The 10,076-nt window shown below is 48.5% G+C and overlaps 2 protein-coding genes across 2 annotated transcripts; both read right to left on the reverse strand.

Moving 5' to 3' along the window:
- Positions 1–691: 691 nt before the first annotated feature.
- On the reverse strand, positions 692–3,694 carry HD556DRAFT_1435280 (uncharacterized protein; the record flags this gene model as incomplete). The annotated part of the gene is made up of 9 exons (XM_041305402.1): positions 692–871; positions 914–1,135; positions 1,196–1,272; positions 1,336–1,390; positions 1,424–1,646; positions 2,398–3,088; positions 3,113–3,158; positions 3,208–3,622; positions 3,651–3,694. The coding sequence occupies 9 exons, from the start codon at positions 3,692–3,694 to the stop codon at positions 692–694; spliced, it is 1,953 nt and encodes a 650-aa protein (XP_041152593.1).
- A 683-nt stretch (positions 3,695–4,377) lies between these two features.
- On the reverse strand, positions 4,378–4,821 carry HD556DRAFT_1200894 (uncharacterized protein; the record flags this gene model as incomplete). The annotated part of the gene is made up of 1 exon (XM_041296384.1): positions 4,378–4,821. A coding segment is annotated over one exon (444 nt), but the record flags the coding sequence as incomplete, so codon positions are not given.
- Positions 4,822–10,076: the final 5,255 nt, after the last annotated feature.

Here is a 10,076-nt window from a genome sequence, read left to right on the forward strand (position 1 = left end):
ATGACTTACTTGGATTTCAGACTTGATTTGCATGAAGAAATCAAGGAAGGAGTTATGAATGAACACTGTAATATCATGTGTTGAGGGAATATCGGCCTTGGTTGCAGAAGGACGCATTGCAACAAGACAGTTTCTAAATGCGGCTTTGTTTACTATCGCCAGTGACTTTGAAATGGTTGATCAGCGGAATCTAGTTACCAATCATCAATTGTCACGCTGTCATGCATGGTATGTGATTCATACCATGTCAGATATATATAGAGAGTGATAAGGAAGATATGAGAGACTGTCTAGCCCTCTGTCACTAAGTTACCTCTCTATTTTTCCTTTATTTCATTGTCTTGTATTTTATTTCTCACTTTTCAGACTTATCTTGGCAACTTTGCCATGTGAAGGGATGGACCATTTTTGGTCTCACGTGACGCCAAAATGGTCGTGCATGTGAAGACCATTTGCAAGACCAATCATAAGTCACGTGACATTGGTTGAGAAAACGGAGGAGGGAGACACAAAGCTAGCTATCATGCGGAACGGGGAGAGAATGATGTGAAGTGGAGGACAGGGACTGATGGAGGTGAGGGGAAGCTAATGTATGTACAAAATGTGGACATTAGGGTAGTGAAAATGCTAAGAAAAACAAGGATGAGACGAGTGTCAATAGCATGAATTGGAATGAAGATTAAAAAAAACACTATGACATGGCCCAGTGCTCCTGCAGATACTCGATGCGAAGGTGCTTGACACTGTTGTGCACAGTTAGCAGCACATCCGGTGTCATTCCATAAATCTCCAGCTCCTCATACAACTTAAACAACACTGTCCCTGATTCGAGTGTCATTGACCAGTCCAGCAGCATTGTTGCAAATGCCTCCTGTTCGAGGGCAGGGCTTTCACCGGAAGGCCGTAGGAATACTTGTTCATAGATTTGCTTGACGGTTTCGAGGAAGGCGCGTGGATGGAAGTGCTTGCCTTCGGAGAATATGCCTGGTGGCTGTGGCCAGGGTGGAGGCAGCTCAATTTTGGACACCTGCTTGGCGCCGTCAGCACAAAAGCCCCGTCGATGGTTGTACCCCGAGTTCTCGGGACCAGGGTACATGATGGTCTTGCAGCGGGAGCATGTGTGTGCCTTGCGAATCTGGAAGCAAGGGTAGTAGAGAGTGAGCAAACACAAGAAGTTCAAGAAAGACTTGCGCACCTTCTTCCCAGGCTCAGCCTTGATGAGTTCAATAGCGTGACAGTGCCTTCTCCAGAAGGTTTCCGAATCAGAACGAGCTGTATTGTGAATAAAGCAAGTAGTTAGTGCATGAAAAATGCCAGTGAAGCAGCTGAACTTACATTTGAAGTCACTCTTTGCCACATGGTTCATCACGAGCACCTCGATCTTGCTGAGCTTTCAGAGAAGGGCCTGGGGGTTCTTCTTCACCATTTCGAGCCCATTAGCGCGATTCTTCTCCTCAAGATATTTATTGTAGGTCTCAGTAGCTACAGCCCACTGTTTGGGCGTCATCTTGAATGAGATCCACATGAACTCGGCTCTCATGTCCATGAACAAGTGAAACTCGATATTGCTGGAGATTTGCATGGCACGGGCGTCGATTCTTGTGGCAATAGTGAAGAAGTGTTGAGAACGAGTCATCCCTGGGGGCCTCAGGATGGGTGTGAGAGTGGTAGTACCAGCAGGACCGGTCACTGAAACTGGGTTTGGGGGAGTGGAGCTGAGTATGACTGCAGGAAGTTGACACTGAGTGCTGGCACTGGCATCCGACGGCCATTGTGAGAGAGCTTTGCAGTGTGGCAGCTGGCTTCTTGGTTTGAGGTAATGGTCCAGTGTGACTGGAGAAATCCCCTGCAATGCGGATCAGAGGTAGGTTATAATGGGAGGGAAAGATGGGAGGAAAGTGAAGTTTTTCATACGAGGCGGTGAATTTTTCGTAAGATGAGTCATTTGTAAGAGAGAGGGAGGTAGTAGGTATAATAGGAGGGAGAATGGGAGGGAAGTGAAGTTTTTCATATGAGGTGGTGAATTTTTCATAAGATGAGTCGTCCACAGAAGAGGGAGGTAGGTATGGTGGGGAGGGAAAGATGGGAGGAAAGTGAAGTTTTTCGTACGAGGTGGCGAATTTTTTGTAAGATAAGTCAGTCCATAGAAGAGGGAGATAGGTATGATGGAGGAGGAAGATGGGAGGAAAGTGAAGTTTTTCATACGAGGTGGTAAATTTTTTGTAAGATGAGTCTTTCATAGAAGGAGGATTATCAAAGAGGAAGAGTGGGCTTACCTGATTTGACAGTGATGCAGCAACTTCTGGAGCATCAGCACCAGTGGTGGTGGTCATATGCCGCATGATTTTACAGCGTGGCTTGCATGCCGCTGCCCTGGGTTGGCCAGAATCTTCAGACTCGTTTTCTGAGATGGCAACAATGTCATCTGCCTTGCGCTTCATTGTTGGTTGTGGCTGAGTGTTTGTCGTGATGGCGGCCAAATGAGACGTGGCCTTGCTGGTGTCAGCAACTTCTGCCACTGCGGCTGTGGGGATTGTGGTGGTTGCAGGAGGGCAGGACAGTGTCAGCTGCGCATCGAAGGGTGCCTGAGGCTGGGAAAGAAGCTGCGGGTCAATGTTAAGTTCCTCAAGTATTTCAGACCTTGCAGACTGCAGAGCAAGGTTAAGTGCATCGCCTTCGCCACTGAGTGGCTCAAGCAACTTGGGGCCAGTCATATCGAGCTCCACTGGTGACTCTTCGGCCTTGACATCCAGTAGCCCACCAAACATGGACACAAAACTTGATTTGACAAGCCTGAAATGCTCCTCAGATGGGGTTTCCACAAGCTCTGGCAGGCAACATGTGCTGGTGGCCTTGTCTTCGAGTCGGAGGTTGTTGAATTGCTTCGCGATCCTATTGATGAGGTGAACATGATGAGAGCCGTGAGTTGATGTGATGAAGTCTGATTTGCTTGCCCTCGAAAAGGCAACACAAATGTTCCGTTGAAGAACAAAGTCATGGCAAAGGCCTGTGAAGGTCACAATTCCGCTGGTGTGCGCACGCTGGAGTGAGTTCCAGCCTTTGTGAGACCCCTCCACACGGCTTCCATCTGTTCATATGTCCTGCTGCTGACGTTCAAGGCAGCCTTTCTGTACGTGTTTGAGCTGTTCCTCATGAACCTGACCTTGATGTTAGTGCGAAACAGGATTTCCTAGGACAAGTACTCACTCTGTGTGCTCCTGCTGACCAAACTGTGCCTTCGCAAGCCCATTTCTCAAATGTCGAGGTAAGTCTCATCTCCTGCTCAGTCTGATCCCAGTACTTCGCAGGATTCCCACCCTCAGCATGTTTCTTCAGGATACAGGCCGAGATCTCTGCGACTACCTCTTTCCGGTGGGGATTCTTGGAGGAATTGAGGATAACAGTTGCGTATCTTGCTCTTAGAATTAGCTTGTAGATTATTAGATGCCAAGGAAAATGTGCTTGCCTCATAATGAAATGCCAGACATCCAGTTTCATTGTAGCATCAGGGAAAATGACATTCACAGCACTGCAAACATGGCAACAGTTGTCGGCAACAAACACTTCAGGTGCAGGGATGTCAAGAGCTTTGCATCGTATCTTGAGGCCTTCAAGAAGCTCACTTATTTTGGCATTTGACTGGCCATGACAGAAGCGCTAATGTAGTAATCAGCCATATCAGTTTAGGCACCATCTTATTCAGTTTGCGAAAGATGACCTACCCAGCCCACAATCTCATTATTCTCATTCATCAAACTTATAATCCCTCCCTTCAGGACATTCAACTTCTGTTTCTCTCGGTTGGTTATGGTTGCCTTCGTAGCGGCACGGAATGTGTTGTCGAATGAAATGCTTATGCCTGCTCAGCATACAAGGTGAGTGTTAAGTACTGATAGCAGAGCAATTTCTCACCAGAGAGAGTGCGAAGATATTCCTCTGACTCCCTTTCCCGTGTTCCTGACACAAACTCCTGGAAGATCTCGCTGACCATGTCATGCGAGATTGGCCTCACATTGTACTCTTTTACGTCATAAGGATCCGAGAATGCCCGAAGTGGATTCGGGCTAAAGAAATCCATCCCATGTTGTGTCATTCGGCGTGATCTCCAAGCTTGAAGGTATTCCAGCTTCCACTTGTTGTACTGAAGCAAATGAAGTTCTTTGAAGGTGCATTAGACCAGTGTTTGAGAAGTAGATAGTGCTACTCACGTCGGATGTTTTCAGCAAGTGTTCCTGCTGTAGATAATCTCAATGACTAGATCGAATAGCTCGCGAGTAACAGCACATCTGTAGAAAAATATTGGTATGTCTTTCTGTTGTTCAAGCCGTTACGCTCACACTCACTTTCTAGACCCTTCTTACTTGTCGGATCGTTTCTGCAACTCTCGCAGCAGAGCTGTGTGCCTATCGCTGCCTCATCAAGCATTAATCCATGAAAATCCCGAGGACCGGTCCCAGTCCATCCATCCCACGAAACACCATCTGCACAATCACATTGAGGACATCTTGCAAGCTCAGGGTGGTAGAATGGATGTATGATGCGAAGAGGCTTCAAGTACAAGACCTCTGGATTAATGGGAGGCTCAGACTGATTGCGCTTTCGGGCATGGAGGTAAGATGGCAGCAGGAAATGAGGGCCAAGTATTTGAATCCTGCTGTCCAGGCATGGTCGAGTGAGTGCTTTCACTGATCGTATTCGTATCTTCTCCAAGAGATAGTTGATGTACTCGACGACTTCAGCTTCCCATTCACACTGGCGCCTGGGTCTTGGATTGGTCATGCGTTCGGTATGTCCTGTCCATGACCCAACACATTTTTTCACCTAGCACAATGGTCATTAGCAGGTCAGTGTCAATATGTGAAGTTCTGCATGCCAGTGCTTAGCGCATCTTTCCAGTTTGCCTCGAATTTTTTCTGCATGTCTTTCGGCTCCAGCATTGACAGCAGTTTGCACATCACATCTGGTTTGTAGACGGACATGATTCTGTCGAGTCCCCAAGGCTCTGTTTGTTGGAAGATAGTGAACATAAACTAGTACCTGTAATAGTAATGGAATAATAAAAATTTTTGGCAATTAGGGGCCGTTTGTCATATCCCATATATCCACGCTTCTCTTCCGGACTTCGGACCCTTAGATCCGGTCCGGTCCGATGCATAGATCCGCGTCCGGTCCGATATCCGATAAGCTTCTTAATTCATTTCCTGTTCATATAACGTTAAACACAGCCTATTCGGTATTTCCTCTTCCCGGTGTCTCGGTTATACTTATTCCCGGTATGATTACTGATCCGTTATCCTATGCTTCATTTCCGACTCGCGTTTGATAAGCTTTGCATATGCTTCGTACATAGCCTCGGACCTTTGCTTATTGATCCTTCCGTTATCCTCTTAGTATATAAACCCGTGTATATTTCCTGTAGTACCTCAGTTCGAATATCATCTTAGTTTGTCCTCTTTCTGTCCTCCGGACTTGAGTCTAAACAACTCTTGTCGATCTCTGAGACTTCGGATCGATTCCGATAGTCTACGTCTCCGCCTCTATCTTCGGATAGTCTATACTCTGTTTGTTTCTAGTCCGGATCCGTCCGGATTAGTCTTATACGTGTTTCCGATATCCGGAAGTCATCCGGATATAACTACGAGACCCGTCCGGACCTTCGGACGCGTTATCGTTAGTCTCTGAAATAAGGGACAGTACTTGGGAAAGGGGCACAGCGTACGAGCTGAGGCCGAAGTCCTTCGGATCCGATCCTACGAGAGTACGACCTTAACAGTATATTCGAACTCACACCTTTCCAAGTACACTTACTCATATCATGGCTCCTACTAAAGTAAACCAAGCCGCTCTGCACGCAGTCGGACTCTCATCCAGCCGACGCGATCCAACCTCCATAGTTAACGCCTTCACCAGTTTCTCGCAGCGACGTGTCTCAAGCGTTCCTGCTCAAAGTATTTCTCAACTCTTGAATCGTCCGCATCCGGTGACTCCTACGCCTACGCGTACTGCCGCTGGAGGACCTCCGGATGATGAAGGACCCGACGATGAAGACCCTCCGGATGATTTCGGAGGTAATCCGGATGATGATCCGGACGATGACGACGAAAATGACGGACTAAACCCACAAGACCGCATCATGCTCCGGCTTTCCGAAGCCATTGACAATCTCGCACGCAACAACCGTCGTCCCATCTCGTCCGAAGATTCCAAAGTCAAGATCCGCGAACCCGATACTTTCGATGGCACTGAGCCTCGGAAGCTTCGTGCATTCTTCGTCCAATGCGAGCTTCATTTCCAAAGCAAACCCAAGTCTTTCCGTACCGGACGGGCTAAAGTCAACTTCGCCCAATCCTACCTTAAGGGTATGGCACTCGAGTGGTTCGAACCGGACCTCCTATCCGACGAGGACGATGATCGTCCGGATTGGATGGATGATTACTCCGCGTTCATGTTAGAATTACAAACCAATTTCGGACCTCACGATCCGTCCGGTGATGCGGAACAACAACTCGAACAACTTCACATGCGTGACGGACAACGCATTAATAAATATGTTGTTGAGTTTCAGCGTCTTGCTTCACAAGTCCGTGGCTGGGGTGACGGTGCCCTAAGACGCCAATTCTATAACGGACTTCCGGCTCGTATCAAAGATGAAATCAGTCGCATGGGTAAGCCCTCTACCCTTTCCGAATACAAGACCCTTGCCCAGACTATCGACGCACGATACTGGGAACGGAAGGGAGAAGTTGCCCGCGAAACCAAACCCACCACCTCCAATCCACCTAAGCAACCCACTTCGGACCGGACGAATTCCAACCCGTCCGGATCCGCGAGATTCAAATCCGACAAACCCGCTACTTCCACATCCTCCTCCGCCTCTAAAGCTCCGGACCTTACCTCCAAGTTAGGAAAGGACGGAAAGCTCACGTCCGAAGAACGTAAGAGACGGATGGATAATAAACTCTGTCTATTCTGCGGCGGACCCGGCCATTCGGCTCGGGAATGCACCAAGTCTACTTCGCGCGCTGCCAAAGGCCGTGCTGCAGTAGTCACTCCGGAAGACAAACCGGAGGCTTCGGATGAAGCAAAAAAATAGTCCGCAACCCTCCTGACTCCGCACGGGATGAGGGTTGCGTTGACTCTACCCGTGCAACGGAGCTACGTCTCAACGCTGTTTCTCTTTCCGATCCGAACTCTCTATGTCCATACATTTCTCTTCCTACTTTTCCTGATATTTCCTCGTTTTCTTCTCTAATAGATTGTGGTTCCTCACATTGTTTTATAGACTCTGATTTCGTCCGAAAAAATAAAATCCCTACATATCCGATACCTCCGCTTTCTCTCCGTTTGTTTGATGGTACTTGTAATAATATGATTTCCGAAGCTATAGATTTGCCCATTCGTTTTCCGTCCGGTGTAGTCACCTCCGATACGTTTTACGTTACTCCGTTGGATTCTTCTTGTTTTATCGTTCTAGGATATAGCTGGCTCACCCTACACAATCCGTTGATTGACTGGGTTTCGGGCAGCATCGATTTCCGAACGACTTCTCATGGAATGCCTTCGACACCTCCGACGTCGCTTCCGTCTCCGGATACCCCTCCTCCGATGGAAGATTTACCTCCTCCGACTACATCCGGAACCTCCGCTGATAAAACCATCCCCAATATTTCCTTGATAAATGCAGTTGCCTTTTGCCGGGCCTGCAAATTGGAAGGATCGGAACAGTTCAGCATCTACCTTCGTCCGACCGGTGTAGACCTCCGGTCCGCTACCCTTTCGTCCGATCCTCCGGACCTATCCGGAATTCCTCCGGAATATCATGAATTTTCGGATGTGTTCGATAAAGGCAAAGCTAGCCAACTTCCTCCTCATCGTCCCTACGATCTCAAAATCGAGTTAGAGGAAGGAACTAGTCCGCCCCTCGGAACCATTTATTCTCTATCTGCAGTTGAGCTCGCAGCCCTCCGGAAGTTTCTTGATGAAAACATTTCCTCCGGACTCCTCCGTTCCTCATCCTCTCCTCACGGAGCTCCCGTCCTGTTCGTCAAGAAAAAGGATGGCTCCCTTCGCCTCTGTGTAGATTTCCGTGGACTTAACCAGATTACCAAGAAAGACCGATATCCGTTACCCCTCATTACCGACCTTCTAGACTCTCCGAGCCGCGCTAAAGTATATACCAAAATCGACCTCCGATCCGCTTATCACCTTGTCCGAGTAGCAGAAGGAGACGAATGGAAGACTGCTTTCCGAACGCGCTATGGCTCTTATGAATGGTTGGTGATGCCGGAAGGTCTCACTAACGCTCCGGCCGCATTCCAACGCTTTGTCAATAGCGTGTTTGCTGATATGCTGGATGTATGCGTTATCGTATATCTGGACGACATCCTCATCTATTCCCAAGACCTTGCATCCCATAAGGAACATGTCCGAGAAGTTCTCCTCCGTCTCCGAAAACATCGACTCTATGCTAAACCCGAAAAATGCGCGTTCCACACCACATCCGTTGAATACCTTGGTTACCTCCTATCTCCGGACGGCTTGACCATGTCGTCCGAGAAGGTCCAGGCCATTGTCGATTGGCCGGACCTCGGAAAGTTAAGGATATTCAATCCTTCCTCGGATTCGCAAATTTCTATCGTCGATTCATTTTCAATTACTCGGATATCGTAGTTCCGCTCACCCGTCTTACCCGCAAGGGGGTTACTTGGGACTTTTCCGATGATTGTCGGAAGTCTTTTGAAACACTCAAGAAAGCTTTCACGTCCGCTCCGGTGCTTACGCACTGGATTCCGAATGTTCCGATAGTCGTAGAAACCGACGCCTCTGATTACGCTATAGCCGGTATACTTTCCATAGTATGTCCGGACTCAGAGCTTCGTCCGGTAGCCTTTTATTCTCGGACGCTTACCGCTCCGGAACTCAACTACGACACTCACGATAAGGAACTTCTAGCCATCCATGAAGCTTTTCGGACGTGGCGACATTACCTTGAAGGCTCTGCCGAGCCGATAGACGTTGTCACGGACCACAAGAACCTTGAGTACTTCTCTACCACAAAACTCCTCTCTCGCCGTCAGGCCCGCTGGTCGGAATTCCTCCATCAGTTCAATCTCGTCATCCGTTTCCGTCCCGGAAAACTCGGAGCTAAACCGGATTCCCTTACTAGACGCTGGGACGTCTACCCTAAAGAGGGGGATAAGGACTACGCTCGAGTCAACCCTCATAATTTCCGTCCGGTATTCACTTCGGAACAGTTAGCTTCGTCCCTACGAGCCTCAACCTTAGCAACTCCGGTTCTTAGGCAGCCGTTCTGATAGATATCGACCAGCTTCGGAAAGACATCCTGACCGCACTTCCCAAAGACCCTATCGCGTCCAATCATCTTCCGGAACCTTCGGATCCGAGATGGACGGTAGACGATAGTGGTTTCCTCCGCTGCGACAACCGTATATATGTTCCGGAATCCAATAACCTCCGACTTCGCGTCCTCCGAAATACTCATGATCACCCCTTGTCCGGACATTTCGGTCAAAATCGGACACTAGACCTCATCCGACGCGAGTATACTTGGCCAGGAATACGTACTTATGTCAAGGACTATGTCAAGTCCTGTACTACCTGTGGCCGAGCTAAGGTTCCGAGACATAAACCATACGGATTGCTAAAGCAGTTACCCATACCGGAAAAGCCTTGGAATTCCATCTCCATGGATTTCATAGAGCATCTTCCGGATTCATCCGGCTTTACAGCCATCCTCGTCGTAATAGACCGTCTATCGAAACAAGCCATATTCATCCCCACCCACGACACCATTACCTCTCCGGACCTCGCTCACCTGTTCGTCCTCCACGTGTTTTCCAAGCACGGAGTTCCATCCCATGTCACTTCGGACCGAGGGACAGAATTCGTATCGCATTTCTTCCGGTCCTTAGGAAAAGCATTAGATATGGTCCTCCACTTCACGTCCGGATATCATCCGGAAGGAGACGGACAAACCGAACGAGCCAACCAAACCCTAGAACAATATCTCCGGATATACTGCAACTATCAGCAGGATAACTGGTCGGAACTACTTC

The sequence above is a fragment of the Suillus plorans genome, assembly GCF_016647745.1.
Source record: "Suillus plorans strain S12 chromosome Unknown HD556scaffold_119, whole genome shotgun sequence".
Taxonomy (NCBI): domain Eukaryota; kingdom Fungi; phylum Basidiomycota; class Agaricomycetes; order Boletales; family Suillaceae; genus Suillus; species Suillus plorans.